The sequence below is a fragment of the Brienomyrus brachyistius genome, chromosome 18 (assembly GCF_023856365.1).
Source record: "Brienomyrus brachyistius isolate T26 chromosome 18, BBRACH_0.4, whole genome shotgun sequence".
Classification (NCBI taxonomy): Eukaryota; Metazoa; Chordata; class Actinopteri; order Osteoglossiformes; family Mormyridae; genus Brienomyrus; species Brienomyrus brachyistius.
Window position 1 is genome coordinate 18,454,081 of NC_064550.1, and position 26,200 is coordinate 18,480,280.

General features: G+C 45.4%; 1 protein-coding gene and 1 long non-coding RNA gene across 4 annotated transcripts; one reads left to right on the forward strand and one right to left on the reverse strand.

Moving 5' to 3' along the window:
- Positions 1-271: 271 nt before the first annotated feature.
- On the reverse strand, positions 272-20,166 carry LOC125713404 (smoothelin-like protein 2). 3 transcript variants are annotated; one of them, XM_048984499.1, is made up of 11 exons: positions 20,041-20,162; positions 18,869-18,933; positions 16,378-17,206; positions 5,456-5,537; positions 4,684-4,932; positions 4,502-4,564; positions 4,245-4,311; positions 3,749-3,874; positions 3,527-3,647; positions 2,127-2,278; positions 272-1,400 (listed from the first exon to the last, which is right to left on the reverse strand). In XM_048984499.1, the coding sequence occupies exons 3-11, from the start codon at positions 16,861-16,863 to the stop codon at positions 1,274-1,276; spliced, it is 1,473 nt and encodes a 490-aa protein (XP_048840456.1). In that variant the 5' UTR covers positions 16,864-17,206; positions 18,869-18,933; positions 20,041-20,162; the 3' UTR covers positions 272-1,273. The 3 variants fall into 3 exon arrangements, with proteins under 3 accessions (XP_048840456.1, XP_048840457.1, XP_048840455.1); XM_048984500.1 differs by lacking the exon at positions 18,869-18,933 and having other exon boundaries at positions 20,041-20,166; XM_048984498.1 differs by lacking the exons at positions 18,869-18,933; positions 20,041-20,162 and adding an exon at positions 17,336-17,470.
- Positions 20,152-25,240, forward strand: LOC125713433 (uncharacterized). Its single transcript, XR_007383593.1, has 4 exons — positions 20,152-20,239; positions 22,853-23,044; positions 23,264-23,370; positions 23,487-25,240. It is a non-coding gene; the product is annotated as an uncharacterized LOC125713433 (long non-coding RNA).
- Positions 25,241-26,200: the final 960 nt, after the last annotated feature.

Genomic DNA, 26,200 nt, shown 5'->3' on the forward strand with positions numbered 1-26,200 from the left:
GAATGAGGAAGGAACACGTCTGAAATGATGGTAAGGAGGTCTTATGGTCTTGCAGTTACAAAATGGTTCGACAATAATTCTGTGCTTATGGCTGTCTTGCACAAGAAAACACAGAATAATATTTGAAAATAAAGTCTGAAAACTGCAGGAGGCTAAATATGTGGATCTTCGGTTTGCTGTGCTGTTCTACCTGTCTTATATGCACCATTTGATACGGCGAAGATGATTGACAAATGACAAAGCATTGACAAATGATATCAGAATCACAAAATATATCAATATGGATGTTTTTATTTTGGTTATCTTGTACTGCACCAGCAATCTCTTCATCACAGAGATCCTGTTGAAAAGCAGTGATACTTTGTGTTTCTGTGTGGCACTTTTCAGACTAGAACACACACACACAAGCACGCACGCACGCACGCATTCAAACAAAAACAGAAACACACTTTAACAAAGGGCTGCAAACAAACAGTCCGTTTGGGAGCTAAATGGTTCTTCCCTGTCTTACAAACGGTGCCACCTACTGGCTACGGTGAGAAAAACACAAGCACTTCAGTGACACAACTGGGCATCATTTAAACTAGAGTACTATAGACCTACAATGCACCCGTGAATAAAAATAACAATCATATTAATAACCTTAATTATAATAATAAACAAAAGCCAAAAAAAGAAAAAAACATCAGTGACCACCCCCACATTCTTCTACCCCTGACCCCTGACCCCTGTACCATCCCTAAGGGCTGTGGCTATAGTTTACAAGTAGGCATTTTTTGCTTGTATGGCATGATCGCTATGGCTGTAAAAGCAATGGAAATGGTTCATTCTGCACGTTCCTGCTTAACCGCGTCTGGTTAAACCCATAGCAGGCCGAAATCACATGACTGTAATAGTCCGATCCTTTTCACACAAGTTCTCGCTACCCCTGAGAAGCAGGGAGGCTCGAGCATCCGGCTCGTTACTCAGCCGTCTGTGAGCCCCATGGGGCCCCAGCCTACCTTACCAAATCTCGTCCTGTGCCAGGCAGCCAGGGAGCCGTAGGGGTGCAGAAGATAAAAAGTGGCGGTGGGGCATCACAGCAAGATTAGCATTAGCGGTGCGGCTTGTGATTTTTCCCGTTGTGGAAAATTCTGCAGCATAGGCAAACTCGAGGTAATGAGACACCCGGTCCGTTCCTGGATGGTTCAGGGTAATCGTACAGGAAGGCAGGGTGGTACCGTGGAGATCTTTCCGAACCGGAGTGGGCGGGGTTTAGTGACGTTAGGTGCCCTCATTCGAACCTACGCAGGTGGTTGTAGAGGGACTGAACATATGTGAAAACGCACATAGGATCAGGCTTGCGTCCCATCACCATCATGTCCTCCACCTCGATGAGCCGGTCACAGCCTGCCTTGGCCCTGGTAAAGAGATGGAAAGAAGGCTGCAGGAACTAGGAACTTTTTTCCCACTGCAGGAACTAGGAACTTTTTAATTGTTTTGGGATGCCGGTGTATTTTTGTCAAGCATGAAATTTCATGTGTAACTTAACCTATGAACCTTTTGCATCCCCCATGTTTATTTAACATAAAGGTCACAGTTCCTGTTGTGTGGTGGGAGAGCAACACAAGAAAGCGAGCAGGAACTACCAAAGTTCCCAGTTGAGACAGCCGTGAGCTGTGAGCACGAGTGTGAGCAAGTGAACCTGGAGGAGATTGTGATGGATGTCGATGCGTGTTTTGAAACATGATGCCAATTCCCCACTAAAAATTCGTTTTTTTTTTTCGTAAAGTGTAGCACATGGTAGAAGAGGAATCCTGTGTATCTTTTCGGCACTCTTAGTTTTAATGTTCAGTGCTCTGTAAATCTGCATTCCTCAGCAGAAGCTTTGTCTTCATGATAAACACAGTGCCTAATCAAAGTCATTATTTTCAATTGACCCTTTGTATTCAAATTTACAAAGCAAAACTCTAGAAAGATTCTCTTTGATCATTTGTTAAAGCTAATACACAACAAGTGGAATACCCAAGATTCTGGAATGTTTGGAATGTGCCAAAACGTAACAAAGGCTGACCTGCAGACCGACTGGCCGGCCAAAAGCTTGTGTGCATGGGCAAGGCACAGACGAAGGTCTGCATCCCACTTACTCAGCAGTGCTGAAGGCCACTTCAAAGTTGTGCTTGCAGTCGGTAGGGGTCAGTGTGTTGTAGTCGAATTCAGTGGGGAAGAAGGAGTGGACCAGTGCACAGAAGGCCAAACCGTCACTCCAACTTGAAGAGAAGTTCTGGATGTCGATGTTCTGGAAGGAGAACATCGGCATCAATAACCTGAAAGGCATCCATCTATCCTCCAACTGCTTGTCCAGTATTACTCTAGTATAACTAACTCTGCAAACATACTGTGAGATTCAAACCAAAGTGTTAAGCACAAACACTATCCACCCATTAACAAAACACTCCTTACTATTTTACTCCTTATCTACCATTTTTTAACAACACAGCTTTTTTAAAATCATTTTCCTGGACCAATACCTTGTTACAAAGTACGAGAACAAGCCCCCACTGTAAGATTAAGAGTCGTGCATTTAACCAATATACTAGCTAATATCACCACATTATTTGTAGGGTACATTCAAAGACTTCTAAATTTATAATTTTATTGGTTTAACTTTAGGTTTATATTTACTGGTACAGTTCAGCTCACGGCTTAATTCATCAGCTTCTCAACTTGATTTTTTGACGAGACCTTCTGGATTTTGTGGACCTCGGCTGGGTGTCGGCTCACACACGTGAGCCATGTATGCATAAATGTAGACAGCAAGACAATGAATAAAACAGCCGAGTTATGGAACCATCTCTCTGTCCGTAGGTGCAGGGAGTGACTCAGTAAGCGACTCAGTGGGCTGAGCCTCGGTGTTTGTGATCGGAAGGTTGTTGGTTCAAGGCCAAGCCTCAGTGGAATAGTCACATGTCAGTGGGGCCTTGAGCAAGACCTTTAACCCACAGCTCCAGGGGTGCCACCTGCTGGCATATGTGATGAGAAGCATTTCAATATACCTGTAACTATTTGCAAATGGCAATTAAAGGATCCTTTCATTTCTCACTGCCCTACAGTATTCTGACACTGCATTACCACCAACAACCAGAGGGGGTGCTGAAGCACCCTCAGCAGAAGTGATCCTTCAATGACATTCTTTCCCATTAATTTAATGTCTTCTCTTAACTAAAGAGTTTCCTTCTCCCTCATCTGGATATCAGTGAGTAAATTTGTTTTGAATGCTTTTTATTGCTTTGGAAACTCGGCCCAAATGCTGTTAGGCTAATTAGCATCTCTAAATTGGCTGCATCTTATAACTGTTCATATATATGTTATGTTCACATGTGCCCTGTGATGGACCGGCATCCCCTCCGCAGTGCACCTCAGCCTCATGTCCTGTGAACCTAAACCTAAACTACGTTTCTTCTGAGGCTTAAAGCATCTGGTTTTCAGAGTGGAGGTCATTCTCTGGTTGTTCCTGTGTGTAACGCGCTGGGGCAGGAGAGCTCACTTGGTAGCCGATGGTTTTGGAGCGACACCATTCCAGGAGAATCTGCTTGATGCTGCTGGCACTCGAGACCCCAAAACTCTGCGAGCGCTTCAGTTTGGGCTTGGAGTCCAGGGGTTTGGGCCTGGGGTGAAGGGCAGGGATAAAGTCGGACTTCAGCTGGCTCTAGGGGTACAGTCTGAGACAATAGGAGAAACAAACAACTAAATAAAGCTGAAAGTGCACCTGTTTGGGTCAGAGTCCAGTCTCTCGAACATCGCGCGGCGTGCCTGCGCTCCAGCAGAACGCGGCAGTGTCTGCGATCTCACCAAATCCCGTCTGCTCTCCATGCCCCCGCCTGAGAACGTCTCCCTGCACGCAGATGAAAGAACGAGGACATCTTACCCCATCTGAGGGACCCAGACTTATCTGATTCATCGCTGACACTCTGGGTAATCAGAAAGTGCTCTGTAAATGTCTCCGTATCTTTTGGCTTTCTTATGTCTTTGAAGATTTGACAGGGAATTCGACATAACTGACAAACGTATGTGCCACTGGCCTGATATTGATCAAACTGCCAAAAATCAGACCGACAGGAGCAGTAATTTAACCATTTTAACTCTGGATTTGACATTTTCGAGTATTTTTAATTTCAGGCTTTTATTGTTCTCCTTTCGTGTGCAATTCCTCTTGACCCACTTAGAAACGCAATAGTGTTTTTTTTTTCTGGCTTATAGCTCACCTCTCTGCGCTGGGGGGTGTGACAGGGCAGTGTGTCACTGATTTGGGGGGCATCGAGGAAGCCCTGTCTGAAGATATCATACCAATGGACATGTGAGCGAGATATGGAATGGACAGGCAGAGACAAAAGAGCAAATCAGAAGGACTGGGAAGGAAGCGAGGCGGAGACAGGATAAGGTGGTCATCTTAGCCTGTGGATGAAGGTGGAGGACATGGAATATCAATGGGAATCAATACACTAGAAGTCAACAGCCTCACCTGTCACAAGAGGAGAGACCATTGTTTTCATTGTGCCTGGAGTCCAGCTCTTCACAGCAGGCACTGAAACAGCAGACATGAGGTCACACACAAAAGGAGGCAGCCAAAGGAAAAGGACTGAGTGGAAGACTGGGAGACTCGACGCTATCAAAGAGAGCCAGAAGGAATATTCAGCCTCTCACCCTGGGATTGTGGCACTGGCTGGCGCAGGGGATCACTGGATGCCAGCTGGCTGGACAGCTGGGGCTCTGTGGGAAAAGGAGGCGGAACTCGGCCCGGGCTGCTTAGCGGCTCCTGGTTCTTGGTTACCGAGCTCACAGGTGGATCAGACGTCTTTGGTAGGTGTGGCCGTGACCTGGCCACGGGAGCGGGATGCTCCTGTGGACCGTCATTGGCCGGCGACCGCAGCTCCTGTGACCTTACAGGCTTTTCTGATTGGATTACAGCATGAAACATCATATGTTTTAGTCATGAAGATACAATGTCACGCTATTCGAGGTCATTGATTTTCTATCATTGTGTCTAAATTTTAATGCTATCCTTTCACAAATGAATCCAGCATAACTGCAATCCTTAAATATTTTCTAATTCATCATTATATTAGGTATCTAAATGTCAGTTCAACATCCATAGCCAAGTTGCTATTGATCGATGAGTTCCAAAGTAATCTTGTTTCCTTATTGATGATCATTACAGAGTTTTGTGAAATTTTATAGCATAGGATAGTACCTTGTGCTATGCACTTGTATCGACAGAAATAATACTTCCAGATTACTGCTGATGGCTCAATACTGGACAAAATGCAACTGAATGAATGACAAATGTTGTTGGGTACAGTAGTAATCGCCGCCTTTGCACTTTGTAAAAGTGCAACCCGGTTCCTTAACCTCTTGGCCACCTGACAGATATTAGACAGATTGAGTGGATGAGATGGAGCGTCCTGCCTGCTCATACCTGGGGTTACCTGGTGTCCATTCTCCAACACAGGGTTTGTTTGGACGGGATCCACCTCAATCGGTTCTTCTTTTTCTATGCTCTGTAAAGCAAAGACAGAACTAATTGCTACTGCTATGCACATCATGCATGCAAACACACACACACACACACACACACCACAGACACACACACAAACCACAGACACACACACAAACCACAGACACACACACAAACCACAGACACACACACAAACCACAGACACACACACACAGTACACCTTGCCAGTACTGGGTCGGTCCCCCATTCTTCAAAACCACTTTAATTCTTTGTGGCATTCAACAAGGTGCTTGAAACATTCCTCAGGGACTTTGGTCCATGTTGGCATGATAGTATCACACAGTTGCTGCAGGTTTGTCGGCTGCACCTTCACGATGCGAATCTCCCATCCCACCACATCCCATAGGCGCTTTCTTGGATTGAGATCTGGTGACTGTGGACCAGTACAGTGAACTCATTGTCATGTTCAAGAAACCAATATAAAACAATACGAGCTTTGTGACGTGGCACATTATCCTGCTGGAAGCAGCCACTGGAAGCTGGGTACACTGTGGTCATAAAGCGACAGACATGGTGAGCAACAAAACTCAGGTAGGCTGTGATATTTAAGCGATGCTCATTTAGTACTAAGGGGCCCAACGTGTGCCAAGAAAACATCCCCCACACCATTACACCACTACCAGCAGCCTGAATTGCTGATAAAAGGCAGGATGGATCCATGTTATCATGGTATTTATAGGGGGTGGCATGGTGCTGCAGTGGTTAGCACTGTTGCCTCACACCTCTGGGACCCGGGTTCGAGTCTCCGCCTGGGTTACATGTGTATGGAGTTTGCATGTTCTCCCCATGTCGTCGTGGGGTTTCCTCCGGGTACTCCGGTTTCCCCCCACAGTCCAAAAACATGCTGAGGCTAATTGGACTTGCTAAATTGCCCGTAGGTGTGCATGTGTGAGTGAATGGTGTGTGAGTGTGCCCTGCGATGGGCTGGCCCCCCATCCTGGGTTGTTCCCTGCCTCGTGCCCATAGCTTCTGGGATAGGCTCCGGACCCCCCGCGACCCAATTGGATAAGCGGTTTGGAAAATGGATGGATGGATGTTATTTATATGAAATTCTGACCTTACCATCTGAACATTGCATACTCATCTGACCAACATTTTCCAATCTTTCATTGTCCAATTTTGGAGCGAATGTGTGCAGTGCAACCTGACCTTCCTGTTCTTAGCTGATCTTCATTCAGAGATGCTCTTCTGCATACCTTGGTTATAATGAGTGGTTAAGTTACTGTTGCTTTACTATGAGGTTGAACCAGTCTGGCCATCCTTCTCTGACCTCGTCCATCAACGAGGTGATTTCGCTCAGGAAACCGCAAATCATTTTTTCTTTATCGGCCAAATGCTAGTGAAACGCTAGATATGGTTGTGTGTGAAAATCCCAGATGATCAGCAGTTTCTGAAATCCTCATACCAGCCTATCTGGCACCAACAACCATGCGCACATTCAGTCACCTTTCTTCCCCATTCTGGTGTTTGATGTGAACATTAACTGAAGCTCCTGACTCGTACCTGCGTGATTTTACACACTGTGCCTCTGGCATATGCTTGGCTGATTAGATACTTGCCTCAACAAGCACCCGAAGAGGTGTACCTAATAAAGTGGCCAATGAGCGTGCATGTATACATCTGTGTATATAATATATAAAATAAATCATTAAAGTATTAAAAGGACTTTAATTTACTGGCCCATATATATGTGTTACATCTCCCGCCAAAAGCACTTAGTAATAGAGTTTCCCGTTAAGCACTTTGACTCCGACACTTAGCAGCTAAATCTCTCCAGGCGTGTGTCCAGAGACACTCATGAATTGAACCTATTTTGCTAGTCCTCACCTAAGCATTTATGCCTTTAAAACAGTTCTGCAGGCACAGATACCGGGTATGGATGCTGCTGTGCCGTCTGCTGTTCAGGTTATAGGCGTGTCACAGCGGCGGGCACCCGGGCGCCTGTGTGCGATTATTCATACACGTCGCTCTGTGTGGCTTATCTCTGCCCCTGCCTCTGCCGATGCCCAGATACCTCTGGTCACCAGGCGCAGACAACGTGGCTCCGTCACACCTCTCCACAGCATCTCAGAGGCCCTAGAGCCCAGATGGTGAGCAGAGATGGTTTACAGCTCCTGATAATTCCCCCCCCCCCACTCCCCCACCCCCCAAGATAAAAACTTTTTAAAAAAAGTTTTAAACAGTTGTAATAAGCATAAGGTAAGACGTTAAATTTAATTTATTGACAGGCTTGAAAATGGGTCAATGGGGGGGATTTTGAAGATCATTAAAAAATATATATCGCCATGCAATTTAAGCAGAACAGAACAGAATGTATATTTTGCATGTACGTAGCATTCTGTAGTATGATCCTTCTGGTACTGCTGGTCCTTACTGAAAATAATTTTTGGGCATTCTAACAATGCTTATTTTATCTTCTTAACTTGGTTGCCTTAGGCTGGTAGCTTTGTAAATATTTACTCCATAGGGATTCAAAGTAATGCTTATCACAAAGAATGTTGAAAGGTTAAAACCCGATGATGAGTCTGCCTGGAACAGTCGGGAAGTGACTGATAGTGGACTGAGTGAACAGAGAATGTGGAGGTGATCTCCTCCTGTTGATTGGGGCCCTCCACTGTGCGGATGCACCACTGGGAGTTCATAAGGTCCTGATTTCCTCTCAGGGTCGCCAGGTTGTGACCTCTCGGTCGGGCTATAAAAGCACGAGGCCCCCAGTGGCCCGAGGGCCAGCTTACCAGTACAGTGCCTCCTGATTCAAAGGGACGGGAATAGTGAAGTGGGGCCGGTTTAACCTCTCAAAACCAGGGCCAGAATATGGGCACCAAGTGATCTCCCATAAATGGCCGTCTCAATGGCAGGACTAAAGACAGATTTCCACCACACTGTTTATGATTTGACAGACGCATCTGACCTTTACGGCTGTTCTTATCAATCACTACAACCATTATATTACTATTATCACAGAGTGGCTGACTGAGTTTAAGCTAATCAATCTAAGTCCCCATGGCAACCAAAACCACCATAGTATGCTTCCCCGAGGACACTACAACTGCGAGCGTCTCCTTCTCTGAATGCCTCTGCGAAGGGTAAAAACGGTTGCCTCAGGGACATATACATACACAGACTCAGGAATGAGCAGCTGTGAGGTGCTGAGGGCTTGCAAAGTACATTTTGTTCTTCCTGTCTTGCTCCGTTTCGCAAAACTACACGCATACCCACATGCATGCTGACGGAAAGACGTAAGGAAACACGGGCAAAAAAGGAGCGGTTTCTGGTTATACAGTCAGTTATGGGGCTGTTGGGGGACCAGCTTGGTGACATCAGCTCCCAGGAATGCTGATGGGGGGTGTATTTCTCAGAGAGGGGCTGGTAGAGGGGACGGGCAGCTGTTAACAGCCGGGGCGTCCCAGCGGGACAAGGAGGGCTGCCAGGTTGGGCTGGAAGTGAAGAAACTCACGGTGTCATGTGTCTGTCCCCCATCTCCGACACACTGAGTGTCCCCAACGTCAGTCACCCAGTTCGGCTGTTTCACAGAGACGGCTTGCATAGGATTGCTGAAGTGGTCAGTGTGCTAATCTCTTCCCATTAACTGGTTACTAGGTCACTGAGCAGCCCCCATCCCCCACAGCCCTGGTGAGATTACAAGACTGGGACGTGTGTGTGAAAAGATATACTGTGAAAGCTTCTACAGTTGCTCCACATGGATCAATAACCAGGATCAGTCCGGTTGTACCTACACAAAAAGGCAGGCAAGATCCAAGCTCCATTCACTCCAAGGTGAAGGATATATAGAAGAGTGGAGACTCCACGCCCAAGTGCAAGGTGTCAGAAGTCAAGACTAGCTTCCACTAGGAAGTAACCACCAGCAAATAAAAGGCTTTCCTTTCCTCCCCTTTCCAGAACAATAAATCTCTTCCTTGAACCCAAAGACTGCATCATCGGATTACCTATGGAGAACAGGAGTGCGTCAAGATGAAGCGCAAAGGAAGGCCTCCAGGGTGTTCCTAGGACACTTGAGAAACAACAGGAACATTCAGTCCTCATAATCATTTGTGGACGCCCCCCCCCTCCCCGCACACTCGATTGAGTCTGCCTAGAAATGCGCTGTCATTGGACGGGGAGCCAGAGAAAGGGCCTCAATCCTTATTCACATTCAGTACGAATTCTCCGAAACCTAAGGTGAGGTGAACATCAAAATCTCTCACCTAAACATGGTTTATTTGGTGAATGTAGATACTAAAGTGTATTCTTCTTTGTGGGTCTTTGAAACATAGTGTCCCCTGTTCCTTGGGATGATATCACGGACAGCTAGAACTAGACTCATACGTTTATAGAACGGAGTCTGGACATGTCTCATGGAGGCCCAGCCGTGAGGCAGAGCGGAGTGTGGGGGACGTGGTGACGAGACCCAAAGGCCAACATCACAAAGTCTGGTCAAGAGCGCGAGCCGTCTGTCTCCGAGGGACCACGTCCGTTTCCCACTCAAGTATAAATAACCTTGGGTTTCAGATCAACATTCACAGTTTCCACATTATCAAGTGGGAATCCCAGGCTAAGGGAGGGGTGACTGGGCTGAAAGGAGAAGATCCTAATATCCACCAGAGCCACAAGTTGTCAGATCATGCTACAGCTGCTAACGTGCTAAAGGATCATTTTATCATGTTTCTTCCCTATAAAATATAAGCAAGGGCCAGGAACCTGACTGCAACAAAAGCTTATAATTCTGGGTCTGATCTAGTTCAGTCATATTAGCCTCAAGTGGCCCTTGACTAAGACAATGTGATGATTATGTGAGGTTATGTAATCACCTTTCTCAAGCTTCACGGTTTCTGTAAATAAATGCAACAGAAGGTCTGGAAATCTGCTCCAGTTGTGCAACTGCAACTCTACCTGCTACCCGGCTGTCTATCTCAGCATTAAAGATTCATCATTTAGTGTCCGACTAAGAAAGCCATTGGAAAAATCGTGGAATCTTTAAGTTCATAAAATATTTGGCATTTGAGACATCTGGGATTCACAGGACAAATCAAGCTAGGAGTCAGATCAGGGTTTGTACTGTCTTGCGTGAGGATCTTTCTGCCAAAGACCTTGGCATACAGGACTATCCTGGCTATAAGATGTAAGCTTTTGCATCATGCATCAGCTGCAACAGAGATTGTGTTGCTTCCCCTCTGGCCAGGAAAACAAACAAATAAAAAGCAAAAATAAAATTGCTTCCCCAATCCTGGCGCTTGCAGATGGCTCGTGGATTTACTGGAAACTCAAGCTCAGCCCCCACCGCTGCCCCGTGCTTCTTCGGCTGACAGACTTAAATTAAACTCTCAGTAAAACTCCAGGGATTTCCAGTTCCCAGCAGATCTAATATAAAGCAAACTGACTTGGGGAAAAAAGACCCAGAATTCTCTCTCCCTTTCAAACCCCACCCACACTCTCCACTGTGACCTCATGGTGACCTTTCCAAGACCAGAACAATGGCTGTTTGGGTGTGTGTGTGTGGGGGGGGGGGGGGGGTAGGGCAGGGGGTGAGGTCATCAGAAATACAGAAAGTTATTAACCCGTATCCAAGGAGATGCAAACATCCGTTTGTGTCCTTGCGCATGCATTGTCTGCTAGTCATTATGAAAGGTATGAGCAGCTTGGGGCATAAGACACCCCCCCCCCCCACACACACACCACCACTTACATTTAGTCAAGATGTATTCAATTTGCTTCAGTTCCAAATGGCTTTATTATCCTGACTGATTCTCTTCAGTATCTATGAGACATTTAATACATATCATATCAAGTCGAATATAGTATAATGTTACTTCGCCGCCTGCGTGCCAAGTGTATCCTTAGCTGATCTGCTAGCTTCCCTGTTCCCCCCTTATTCCCTGTTTTATTAGGTTCTTAAAGGTTTTTTGTTCTGGACCTCTCCTTCATCCAGGAATCCACCTAGGGAGAGAGCAGCCAGGCCGGGAACAAGGAGGAGGCCAGGCTTCCAGTTCTCCTGTGGTGGGGGCTAGCTTTGTGCATGGGGATGTGTGGGAGGCGCTCAGAGGCTCCACTCGAAATGTCAACCGCTTTTTTTTTTTTTTGAAGCAGTTTACCCCCTACTGCTATGACCAGCAAATGTACCCAAGTAACAGACACGTCTTCAGATTGCAAAACGCACAGCATGCATGTCCACGCACATTTACACAAGCATGTACAGAGACTCTCTGTACAGATGCTGATGAGTTCAGTTTTTTTCGTAATCTTGTGCTCATTCCGCTCCAGGACCCAGAACTCTAAACAGCTTGCGGCGGGAATCGAACTGACGTTCAGACATGCGACGCCGTTCACCTCTGCGATGACCTTACCGTGAGGAAGGAGCATTGGGCAATGTCCTGGGGTCTTACAGGGGAACGGGGCCCCGCCGTAAGGACCGGCACGGAATAGCTTCGGGGCACGCCGACAGCACGGCTACCTTCGCAGTCATACTTTGGAATGCAATTAAAACGGGAGGGGGGGGGGGGGGTCGTTTCAGGCCAAGAGGGTGTCAAGCATTACCCCTCAAGAGCTTTTACAAGCCCTTTCAAAGGCTCTGTGCAGGGCAGCATGGAAGCAGTGGGACCATGGATGGTAAAATGAAAGCCAGGGGTGCAGATAATCAATCAGCTGTACGACACGAAACTATCGATGAAACATAGAGCGCTATATAGCCACTCCACAGAAAAAACATAAAACTATTAGTGACTTTTGAGATTGGGTTCAGGTTTGTGCAGTTATGGCTTTTTCAAGTGAGCCTTTTAACTGTCCCATAAACATAATCCGCAGTATTTAATGTAATCATAGAGACGTGGCAGCAGGCCAGGCATTCCTAAGGCATTAGAACTGAAACGTTTCTGTGGATCCTTTGGTCAAATCAGGAAGTGTCCCTCCGAGCATGATGTAACCTGAGGCTTACGAGTGGCCACACAGTATGGCGGATGATCTCACTGGAGACAGGGAAGCAGACAGGCAGACCTCTGCGGTGATTTAACTGACCATTAAGATTTATTCGGTGTGTGCGCGGATTTCATGAGCTGCTCAGCCGTGCCACACAGACGTCGCAGGAAATACTCGGAATAGACAGCTTGCATTGGTTATACGTGGAGGAGGGGATTCATACGCCTCAAAACCCACATATACATGACAATGACAAGCAGTATAATCCCAATCACCACTGCTGTTTATTAATCACGGCTACTTAAAACCTCAGCACATTGTTGTCCTATTTGCATTGATACTGAAGGTATGTCTGAAGGTATGCAAAAAAGTCTTAGGCAGGCAAAGAAAATGATGTTTAGATTATCCTCGTGTTGGTGTGAAACTATGTTATTATGCCTGTCAAAGTGTGTCAGTTTAGCCATTTCAAAACCTCCCCAAAGGTCACCGTAGTTTTTGCAGCAACCATCCAACGTGCCCCTGAAGAGAGATTTGGGAACTAGCCATCCAATAGGACTTTAGCACAGTACTGTATATTGTATGTATTGGATACATCTCGTATTTTTGTATGTTACTGGTGAAAAATCTGTCATTGATATGTAATGTTCTTCACCATTATATATCCGTTAAGTCTGCACAGAGGTACTCGGCCAAGTATTTCATTAGGCGTGCGAAGCACCTCATTGTTGAGTTCCTGTCGCTTTTGTACTTGCTCTTGCACAAATGACAATAAAGTTTTCGAATCCTTGATCCTAAAACAAACAGGAATTGGATCCAGGAAAAAAAAGAGGAAGTATCGGAACTTGAAAACCAAGTAAAATAAGCTGGGTGATTGTGGTGTGGATCTGCACCGGACAGTAAGGTCAAATAACAGCCACCATTATTCAACTGTGTCTCGTGGCCAGATGCAAGGAATTGTATCACTGTAAGATCAATGCTTCATTTCAATTGTTGACATACTACTCTATATTTTTATCCATTTTGCAGTCATTTTATCTTTATTGTTATTTGATAGTTATTTTGTTCTTGTTTTTAATACTAAACTTACTCTGCACATCATGCACAATCCTGGCAGCCGGTGGAAAAGCATTTCACTGAATTCATCTGTGCGTCAAATAAAACTTGAAACTTGAAAGATTGAATGTCAGCTATGGCTGGGTTGAGAGGGTACAGATCACAGGCAGTAATGCACACGAATAAGATTACTCATGACCTAATGTCTGCATGGATGGTGAGCTGGGGAGGAAATAAAACAGTATAGACCACATGCTTTGTTAGGGACAACTCTGAAGGATAACAAACTCACTGCACTGGTAGTCATACATATACTACTTCACCTGTGTTTTTGGGGGTATGGCTCAATCGGTTAGGCCTCTAGGCCTGTGACTGGAAGGTTGTTGGTCTGAATCCCGTCCTCTGCAGACTAGTTACGTGTCCGTTGGGCCCTTTAGTGAGGCCCATAACCCCTTGAAATGCTCCAAAGGGGACAGATAAATGGCTGACCTGGTGTTTGGACCCAAGCTTAGCTGTCAACTGTGTGTATATATATATATATATGTGTGTGTACGTCTCAAAGGGGAGCATGATGGAATACGTGAATAGCGTTCCAGTGCAATTGTGCAAATGGAAAATAGGTGTAATTTTTCTTGGCTGTTTAATATCAGCATTATAATCAGTGAGATAGACGACTGGACAATAGGAGCAGAGTGTATTGAGATAATCGCACCACCAGGCGTCTCGCTCACTGAACATGCAAGCCAGACTTTTCCCGGTGAGAATTTGTGCTTTGAGCAAATCTGCCAAGCTAGCCGACCCCCACGTGCCTCCTACACAAACACGTACACACATTCCCGCTTCCTCCCTGTCATTATCCAGATGTGAAACGAAGCTGCAGCCCCCCCTCCAACACACTCAAATATTCCGGGCGGGGGGAGATTTACACTGTACTACTGTACAATTGTCGACATCATCAAATACAAGGCAACAGTCACAGGTCACGAGTCAGATAATGCAGAGGAATTTTAATCGACGTGTGCCGCACAGGCAACCCCCCCCCCCCCCCCCCCCCCCAAACGTAACAGGTAATTAGCCCCTTTGGAGTCTCTGGGCAGGCATGAGAAAAGCACAGCAGCTTAGGTTCACAGAAGGGATTTGAGACATTAAGACTGAGGGCGGCATCTTCAGCAAATCCCATATTTAGGGATCCCAAATCCCAAATAACCAGATCCGCCGGATTTATCTGCCCTTTTAACGCCGCTGTATGTGTCGTTTACATACACATCGCACACAAAAAGAGGAGAAGACTGGTCACAAGGGTTTAAGACCTGTGAAAACCATTCTCTGTTACTTGCTGCCGTCTGTATGTGGCAACCACGGTCCTGGGGGGACGTTATTTCATGCCACATTACACCCAAACAGGGACGCTAAGATAATACAGCCCCACTTCACTTGAAACACATTTCTTGGTCTTAATGACTTCTGACCTCTGATACCACCTCCATAAAACAAACAGTACTAATGAGGGAATACCAGGCCATGAAACAGTATCAGGGATGGTAATGAGCAACACTCAGAGTAAGCGGATACTCTCCTAATCAGAAGCAATACTTCTGTCTAAGTGAAGAAGAGGTTCGCATCAAACCTCGAATGCACTCTTTTCCTTGGGCAGCAAAAAAAAACAACACAAAACAGGAAAAATAAACAGTCAGCAATGCCTTGAATGAAATGACAGCGGAACGAGCCATAACGAGCCATAACGAGCCATGCCACTTGTTAATGAGTTGTCTCGCTTAATAAACAAAGGGGAGCAGGATGTGGAGTGAACTGGGGAGAGAGGGGGCTGGCCAAATTTGACAACACTGCATTACACTTCCTGCTTTCCTGCTCAATTACCAGTAGCTGAATCTCCACACAAACCCGCTCACACAAATGAACAAGGAACACTTGTTCTGTACAGTTCGGCTCCTGTTGTCAATTCCGTTATTAGACTCTCAAAGATCCTTTCGTGTCCCATGTCAAGCAGAATAACCGATGTCTATCTTTCAGGGAGAAAGGAAAAGAAAAAACACTCGCTCAACCCATGCTTAAGGTTGACACTATGGATATTTATGGTTATTGTTTGTGATTATGATTATTGTTTGTGATTATGATTATTGTTTGCGATTATGATTATTATTTGTGATTATGATTAGTGTCTATTGACACAGTCTGGAATCACGCAATAAAGCATTTCACTGTGCGGTGTGTTGAGTATAATTCTGTATGTGCCAACTGGAAACAAATAAAACTTGAAACACTCTGGAAACTGAGTTCACTTCTGTCTATGGAAGAATAAAACTCACCAGCTGAATGAGGATTCAAGAAAACCCAGAGCCAGAGAGTTAAGAAGGTTGATCTGTACTCTGTATGACCTCGGTAGATTTTTAATTGATACGTATTCTATATTAACTCATGACCAACACAGAGTATACATATCAATTATGTTTCTTTGAAGTAGTTTGCTCCAAATAAGCCACAGTAATAATTAATAGCGACATCGCTTCAAAAAAGATTAGCAGGAGACTCATAATCTTTGACCAGAGATTAAGGAGTCAGGGCTGGCTGCCCCCCCCTCCCCCCCCCCCCCACATTAAGCAAGGCTCAGGAGCCTCTTAAAGTGCTGAAAACCTCAACAGAAAGTAGACTGTGGTGTGGAGATGGTCCAGCAGCATGGAGACGCACAGCTGGAAAACGCACAGAAGGATTCGACTCACGTTGTCTGAGATCACTTTCAGATGTGCTCTTTCAATTTGTGAGTTCGGGCAATTTGCACTCCGATAAACAAATGTGTACTACAGCGTATCGCCCCCCCCCCGGGGACCCCGCATTATACTTACATTAGACTTGTTGAACACGGCGAACGTGGCCCGGCTGGAGAATCGAGTTGCCGTCGGACCGTGAGCAGGACCGGAACCGGGGCTGGGGGCAGAGTCCGCACAAGGGGGAGTCACAGCAGAGGGGGATGCTGGGGACCGATGACCCACGGGCTGGGGGGGGCCCTCCACGCCGGCACTGCTTTCCTGCAGGGCGCTCCTGTCACACACGGTCCCAGTGAACTCCTCCACACGGCGCGTCAGGGCCTCCAGCTGACCGCGGAGCTGCCGGTTCTCCAGCTGCAGTTGGGCCACGGCGCGGCCCAGGGGCCCCGTTAGCCGGTCGGCCTCTTCCAGGCGTCGTTCCACACCCACCTTGAAGGCTCCCACGTCGGCGTGAAGCTCGCGAACTGCGGCCTGCAGTGTCGCCTCGTAGCGGGCCAGTGCGGCGCATACCGTCTCCCCCTCCAGGGGGCTCTCCCCGACGGCCGTCATTTGTCCAGAGTCCATCACGGCGTTTACTCCGACAGACACTCGTCACCTCCTCTGCCTGCACCCAGTGATCCCACCTTATCGTCCTCTCACCTCTGAACGCACAGCCAGCCTTGGAATCTCACACCACTCGGGGTGTCTTTTCAGGACAGGATGACAGCTCGCGACAGAGAGCAAGAAGCGGTGCACTCATGAGCCTTTGGCCCTTTACCGTCCCACTGCGAGTTCACTGGAGTCCCTCACTGGATCCTTTGGGGCCTGCCTCGGGGCCAGCCGCCGGCCATGCGCATGTTCGACCTCAGTGAAGTCGATCAAACAAAAAAACCACACGTACAGGCGTGCAGTGCATCTTCAGGTATCCCTGGAAGAAAAAGGTAAGCGTTCTTTAGCTAAACCCAAAAAAGTATGAGAATTCACCAGCAAGCTCAGTGCATCTGTTCCCAGTTAGAAGTCCTGCACTACACCCTGTGAGCCCAGTAGGTCCACTGACCTCCAGTACAGTTCACCTTCACCAGTGCAAAGCTCTGGTTCTGCTGCGCCTGAGAGTGTCTGCTCACCCTCACAGGCTGTTTTAAAGTCTCTGCTGTGCATGTAGGCTTATCTCATTCTCCCTCTCTCTCTCTCTCTCTCTCTCTCTCTCTCTGGCTGGGGGAGGGAGCAGGAGCTGGGGAGGGCCAAATTTCATTGCATCGCAGCCCTCTCTTAGCAGCTGGTGAGAGTCCTCCTTCAAACAGCGATCCCTCCCCCCCCTTCCGTCACCCCGACCCCCCATCCCTTTAAGGGTGTTTCTGCGTCATTGCGCCCGCTAAACTTTTACGGCACGCTGTTCCGACAGTCCCCTTCACTTCAGACGGATTTAATGCAAATTGATTTGTTGGCTTTTTATGTCCGTTTATGTCACTGCGCAAGATTATAACCAAACGACAAGAGGGGAAATCAGCAATAAACAAGTGCGCCGCACAATTTATACAATCTGATAGCGGTTTTCTCAAACTCACATGCAGACAGTCTGTCAGGATGTTTTTCTTTTCTGCCTATCTACCGAGAGGCCGGGAAACACGGAAGCCAAGATGGAGAGGGATTGGAGAGACGCCACGCTAGAAATCTTGGAGGGCCTGTGTGTAATGACACCCCTATTGTATTCCTGCTAACAGCAGACGGCAGGGGGCAGAGGAGAACGGAAGGGGGAGAAATTTAAGCAGTAGGGTTGACGGTTTTTAGCGGCCACCCCCTTGCACTGCACAAGCAACCACACCTGAGTGGGGGATTTTGAGCACAAAATAGTTTAGGGTCTGCCAACATTTTGGGCATATTTTAAGCCTCAGAGCTGCCAGCAAAATGTTATTCTTATGTTTTTCACAGATTTACTCGCTGATGTGTAATTCTGTTCTTGCTATCCTACTTTAAAGGCTTTAATGGATGTATATGTCTGTATATGTCTCACAGAAGAGCATGATGGGATATGTGAAAAGAAGCATTCTGATGTACTCGTACTTGCACAAATGGGAAATGAAAAGGTAAACAACATAAAACATTCTAAATCATTTACAGGGAAACAAATTTAGACTGAAATCAATGATCAATGGAGAGATTACAGTAATCTAATTTCAAGATGTTCTCAGATACATGAGTGGAGATAAAGGTATGACGTTCCCAAGACCGCAGAGACATGTTGAAACTATTCCCACTGATACAACCGAGCAATGAAATTCTAAAGACTTCTCATAAGCAAAATATGAGGGATGTGAGCCAATTAATCTGTACGTTATATCCATCTTTTAGTATTTTATAATCTGGGTAAATTCTACTGCTGTTTCAATCAAGATATACTGTATTCAGACCCGTGAGCTTTTACTTAGAAAACATACTTAATAAACACTTAAAATAAGAAGCCATGGAACTTGCTTGGAATTGATGCTCATCATGCAACGACCTCGATAACATGGGTGATAAATTGTTCAGGAGAAGTTCTGCTAAAGAGCAAACACTTGCTTGTGGTTTTTGTCACTATGCCCATACTCACTGTTATGCCATATCCCCTGTGCCGTTGTCCCTCTGTCTGATAGAAGATGAAGACCGCAATACATTCTGGGTAGAAGAGTACATGAGATGTCAATGGATCTTGCAAGGAGGAATGATCCCAGAAGGCTGAGCGGTTAGGAATTGCCGCTAGTGAGGAGGCGAAACCGCCAGAGGCGATGGAGAAAAGGCTCTTCTGAAGCGAAGTGAGAGCTGAAACGTCCATGCCTTACACAGAGTCAGACATCGGGGAAAATGGCCGCCCCAGCTAAAGCAGCACAGGGCCCATGCTGTAAGCGTACGTCTTCAGAACATCTGACGTCAACGTGACAGGGCCAGACAAACAGCACTTGTGTCGCCCCTTGATGACGGTTTCATGTCACTGAAATGAAAACAGTCTAGGGGGTGTTTTTCTTGGGTGACCCACTCGTCGTCATTCACCCTGGTCTCTTTTTGGGTTCCATATTTTGCTTCTTGCAGGCCTTCTCTGCCTCCATTTTTATCCTCGCCTCAACAACAGCTGTCACAGGCTGCTGTGACCTTTGGTGGAAGGTGGCAGGGATACCTTTGGGGTAACTAAGTTTGGAAGGACGCTATATAAAAATAAACTGAACAAGACATCACATCACAGCAACTTATAATTAAACTTCCCATATGCATTTCCCTCAATTGCATTCGTCAAAAAAAAAAAAATTGTCTTGCCACTTAAACAATTTGCAAAGGTTTTGGCTCGGACAGAGTTCAATGATAATGACCATGTTTCAGGCTAAATAAATTCTCTGACTAAATGACAGGCATGCGATCCATTTGTACCCCTTTGCTTTCATTCCACGTGCCAGAAAAATGTCAGTGTTGCTCTGGGTCTCACTATTGCTGTAATTATCCAGAAAGCAAGCTTGCAAAGCTATGACATCATAGTTTCCATGGGAACTCTGAGCAGCCCAAACATGTACGAAAGCGTGTAAAAAAAAAAAAAAAAAAAAAAAAAGTTTTTATTATTTTTTTTTTTCCCAAATGAAAAACAACACAACCAGGCAATGATGTAATTTCAAAGCAGATGTAATTAACAGCACATGCAACAGGGAAGGAACAGTAAAATGGATTTATGGTTGTTTTTTTTTTCCTTATAATGTCAGAATTATTTCACAAGGGCAAGTAAAGACACGCTTCACCAACCTCTCTCTCTCTGTCAAATGCCAGGCCTGGTCACCATGTCCATAAATCCAGTCTGGTCAAGTATACCTGGCATGCAGCTTGGTAAGGGCACTCTCCGAAGAAATGGCTTGTCTTAAAATGACAAACTGGAACTGACTAGCCATATTACGTACAACGATTTGCAAGAAAGCAGAGGAACAAAAAAAAAGTACTTCAGAAGGTAAACACCCCGATGCGTGACACTAGTTTAAAGTTTCCCAATATGTGACACTTGGTTGCTTAATTAGCCCTCAGCTAATTGTGTATTCCAGACTGCAGAATTGCGTAAAACCCATGCTGAAAACCAAAGACGGGGGTTTGCCGGTGGCAGGAGGTATGTTATGAGGGAGTTGCCCAGAAATACGTTAATAGACTTGGTTGGAGTTGCGTCTGCCATGGTTTATTTAAAAGTTACGGACCCAGTTAATAGGGGAGCGGTAAAATAATGTCTGTATGTGTGAAAGCTCTGTAAGGAAGAGCCCTGAACCAAGCCTTCTCTGTTTAATTGTACGCAATTCTTGAACAATGTAAGTCACCCATAGGTACAGGTTTTTTAATTTTTATTTTGACAGTTTCATTACGTAAATCCTTATTTAACTGGAAGATATCTTTGAATAAAAACTTCATGGCCGCTACTTCTCTCGGCGTCGCTTCTCAAGCCCCATCTATCATGTAATCAGACCCTCGGCGACGTGCTACCTCAGTCAGTTACTCCACCCTGTGACACATACCAATTCTGTAACATTGACCACCAGCAGCCCGTAGGGTGTCAACCTAACAACAAAGACTTTTCCCAGACTGATGACTGATGGCAGACAGGTAAATTAAATCCTACTGATTCATCCTAGTTTGATGAAGTAGTCTAACAAGCCTTGTATGACTACAACCGTATTCTTGCACAATTCTGTGTCTTTTATCAAGATCTCATAATCGTTGATCAGCACATATCAACAAATTCCAAAGAATAACCACGTAGTGACACTTTTTTGGTAATCGTACCCCAAAACCAACAAAACACATACCATTCCTTCTAGGCTGAATGCGCAGACGAGACGAGACAATATTGATCCCAAGGTAATGATTGATTCAAAAGGGAAGAGTGCAGAGATGAAATTATTTTCTCAGACTTGTCCAAAAGGCAGCCCTGTCTCATTCATCAGACACTCCTGCATTTCACGCTGCCTTGACATACTCACTCATGCATAGAAACACAAACACACGCATACAAACCACAAGCCAGGGGGCTAAAATATACTGTCTTCACTGCCGACAAGAAACAAGCACTCAGAGGTCAAGGAACAGAACTCATTGAATTTGTTAGGAATGAATCTCCTTTGTATTCAAGGATAATTACTTTACTATAACAAGGAATTTACTACATAGAATTCTTGCAGACAAAGTAATCTATTAATGCCATTGATATTAACACACAAGCATGGAGTCCCTCTTCTCTCTATCCATACTGACCATGGTTTAACACCTCTGGCTAATAAACAGAAGAAGGTATTGCGTATTTGCACATACCTTCCCTGTCTCGTAGATTCTTGACCTCTAGCTACCACATGCATATACGCAGGTATGCACATGGTTTTTCATTATTCTCCGTAATGCATAAAGAAGTGCATTCAGATTTGGTTTCTTTTCCAGTATGAGATACAGTCACATGGTGTTAGTCATCTGTAGCTGCAAAGGCCTCAGTGCACCACGTACCTGAACATACATGCTGTGGTCACTAACACAAGCCATGTACAAACACGTAATCCCGATGAAATCATTCACCAGGCCAATCAAGATGGAATGAACAGATTTCATGGCAAGACAGGAATTCCTTGTAAAACGGTTTCACAGGGTGTCAGTTATAACTCAGTGTCTGAACACTCATTTAACGGGAATGAGGACTTGGCAGGTGGACGTGTTTCGTGATGAGGTTTATTGGTTATACGTATACATACACAGCGCTGTAAACTTGCATCTTGGGGGAGGATGGTGAAGATCTTTCGAGGTCAAGTTCTGGCATGGACACATCTTCCATCCCCATACTGGACACAGAAGCATAGCTAAGGGCCGCCAAAATATAACTTAACAACAAACATTAAGGTGATTTAATATTTACTTGCTGTATTATAGAGCTACAAAACTTTAATGATTCCTTTGAAGTTATTCGGTATTACCTACTGAACAGAATAGTACAGGCCACTGAAAAGTGCCCCCTTTGGCATCCTTATCTCACCACACAGCAGACATCTCCACCTCCCGGCAACTCTCTGGGAAAGGGGGAGGTGCATCTGGAACAGCCTGTGAGAGCAAGGCATGCTGGGAAAAGCAAAACTGACAGCTTAATGCTGATGTAGATTGCTCGTAATGAGGGGAAAGAAGACAACAAAAGATGGGAGAAAATAATGAGGGGGGGGGACCCTATCTATCAGCATGATAGGATGTAGCCAATGTTATCAGAGTAATGGAGGATATACACCCGACTGAGGGAGGACAGTGGTTTGGAAAACCCAGACTTGGCTTCTCGGGCAGCCTGTGTTTGCTCAGCCCACACACATACACAGCCTGACCACATATTTCTGCACATCAACTTAGCAACTCCTTCCGCTTCTCTAAATTCCTGCCTACCTGACAGACCTGCTTGGGGGAGACCGTAGGGGTCACCGTGGGGGAGTAATTATATTTTCATACTATTTTGAATGTCGGGAAACTGGACCCGTGACCTTTCCCGTGCAATGATTTAGGAGAATTTGTCTTTCAATTTACTTTGACCCCATGATCGCTGGTGACCACAACGTAGGTGGGCTGCTCTACTGGGGCAGGAACGACCTCCGAGTGAAACTTGATAGCCATTCAACTCTGAGCAAGGCCAGTATCCCTGTTCCCAGGACGTGCCCTCCTACCATCATCATCATCATCATCATCATCATCATCCCAATGATGACTCTTCTCCGTGTGGCCTTTGGATCAGCTCCAAGTAGCACTCAAACTGGTGAGGAACTGGGTCCCATTGTGAAGAAGCACAATTGTAGAAGATCATACTAATGCAATTGTTTGGATATTATTTGTTCACTATCATGCCTGTTTCTGAGCTGGAACCACCATATTCAAAGTCACTAAGGGAGGTTGTCTTATAATGTCAAAAAAATATGTAGTCAAACAGTAAAGATTCTGTTAACCCTGTCTGTGTGCTGTATGTGTTCAATTGCAGCGAGTGCTAAATATGTGCCGGAGCTCAACACCAGGACCTCCGACTCAAAGCAGTCTGTGCTCCGCCACCTCAAATGCTACACCCAGTATAATTAAGATTAATCTGAGGTGAGCTTGCAAACTGAACTAAAGAAATATATATTTATAATGTTTGTATTGTCTGGTTTTTGACATACATCTGCCTAAATTAGTGTGTTTCACTTTTCCGACTTCTTATTTGAAAGGGAAAAACCGCAACCCCACTTTCTGGGTACTACAATAGATGAGGTTACAGGCCAACTTGTTACAGCAAAAGGATTAAAAGAAAATCTCAAAAAGACACAAACCTGAAAACCTGATGGAAGAACAAGCAGAGACAGCAAGGAGCAGCAACTGGTTTGCAGACGCTAACGCTAATGAGAAGGACCGCAAAAAGAAGCAGCGCTTGTGGATGCTAACGCTAATGAGAAGGACCGCAAAAAGGAGCAGGGTTTGTGGACGCTAACGTTGATGAAAAGGACCGCAAAAAGGAGCAGTGCTTGTGGATGCTAACGTTGATGAAAAGGACCGCAAAAAGGAGCAGTGCTTGTGGATGCTAACGCTAATGAGAAGGACCGCAAAAAGGAGCAGTGCTTGTGGATGCTAACGCTAATGAGAAGGACCGCAAAAAGGAGCAGGGTTTGTGGACGCTAACGTTGATGAAAAGGACCGCAAAAAGGAGCAGTGCTTGAGGATGCTAACGCTAATGAGAAGGACCGCAAAAAGGAGCAGGGTTTGTGGACGCTAACGTTGATGAAAAGGACCGCAAAAAGGAGCAGTGCTTGTGGATGCTAACGCTAATGAGAAGGACCGCAAAAAGAAGCAGTGCTTGTAGATGGTAACGCTAATGAGAAGGACCGCAAAAAGAAGCAGCGCTTGTGGATGCTAACGCTAATGAGAAGGACCGCAAAAAGGAGCAGGGTTTGTGGACGCTAACGTTGATGAAAAGGACCGCAAAAAGGAGCAGTGCTTGTGGATGCTAACGCTAATGAGAAGGACCGCAAAAAGAAGCAGTGCTTGTGGATGCTAACGCTAATGAGAAGGACCGCAAAAAGGAGCAGTGCTTGTGGATGCTAACGCTAATGAGAAGGACCGCAAAAAGGAGCAGTGCTTGTGGATGCTAACGCTAATGAGAAGGACCGCAAAAAGGAGCAGGGTTTGTGGACGCTAACGCTAATGAGAAGGACCGCAAAAAGAAGCAGTGCTTGTGGATGCTAACGCTAATGAGAAGGACCGCAAAAAGGAGCAGGGTTTGTGGACGCTAACGCTAATGAGAAGGACCGCAAAAAGGAGCAGGGTTTGTGGACGCTAACGCTAATGAGAAGGACCGCAAAAAGGAGCAGTGTCTGTTGACGCCAATGCTAATGAGAAGTTCCACGCAAAAGAAAAGTTTGATGCGACTTACAGGTGTTGAAAGAAAATACTGCATTGTTACGTGTTTAAGTAATTAATAGTGCATTATTTTTGTTACAGATCGATTTGTGAATATGACATCATCGTGGTCTTCATGAGCTGCGGCACCTCAGAGTTTTCAAATTAAGCAAAAGTTGCAGCCACAGCATTCACTGTTTGCAGAAACAGCTTGTTTGTATTAGCAAGCAGTTTCCCTAATACTCAGTCCACATTTTGGTGTGAAGAGAAACATTCTGGAAGTTTATCACTCAAGGCAGTGGTGGTGCAGCTTAGCAAGTTCACCCATAAGGCTGTTTTTCTCATGACAAATAAAAAATTATAATCATGTGGAAGTGATAAAAACAAAAACTTACTGGTAAAGTGCTGCAACCAATTGCTAAATGAACTGTCCACTTAAAGAAATCAATGATACTGTAGCCATAATAACCCAATAAAAAAAAAAACTAATCATTATAGTTCACAAATCTTTTTCTCCAGTGTTAATTGTCACCCACTACGTTCGTAAAAACCATGACAGTGATCAGGTTCTCTGTTATTAAACTGTGACTCCATGTAAATCCAGTTTGCAGAAATTAAGGTTACTAGGACACCATTCGTGTAATGAATTTGCAGTGTATGAAATCCGTGTCTTAGCTTGTCTTGAAACAGAAGGTATTCCCAAAGCTATTTCTGTTGTTACCACAGGTCCTTCCCGCTCCCCTCTAAACACATAATCATAAAAACTGGCTACATTTGCACAGGTACCATTTGGATTGGTGGTTACCAGGTTGCAGTATCGAGTAGCTGTGTATTGTATGCAATTTTTTTTATAGAATTTCTTAAGAGTGGAATGCAGCTTTGATAACTACTCAGACATTAGTTTGTTAATTACATGAGTCAGTTCTGCTGGAGATAGTACACGACAAATATGTAAAGTATTTGTGGAAGAGACCCAAAGAATTTTTTTTTTAAACCACTCGCTTAAGCGATGCTGTACTTGTGTTACAGTGCCTTGGTACTAGTGGTACCTACTGCCAAAACTGAGTTAGCACTCCAATGAAAGCCCACAGCTATGATGACAAACAACAGCCATGAAGTTTGAGTGAATGCCTTCAGCTCCGCTGAACAGGGTAGTGGCACCTATTCAATACATATCCCCCTTATGTCGGATTAAACACGGGGGGTTTATTCAATGGGCCAAATATAGCTTGTCAGCATCAGGGAATTCGGACACAAGCAACACAGGCAATCCCTTCTGAGCAAGGCTTTAAACGTACGAGGCCCACCTCACTGCAAGTGGGACTACGTATCAGCAGTTGCCAGAAAGATACACGGCCATTTATAAATACACATGTGACGGTAACAGAACACTTTCAAAGCTTGCAAAATGATTCCCATGGCATGAGGGAATAGTTGGAGGTAAAGACCTACAGGAAGCCCAGCGAGTAGAGAGGGGGTGAGAAGATAAAGATAGAGGCAAGACAAGGATTCAGAGGGTGGTGACCATTCCTTTCCATGCAAGTGTCCC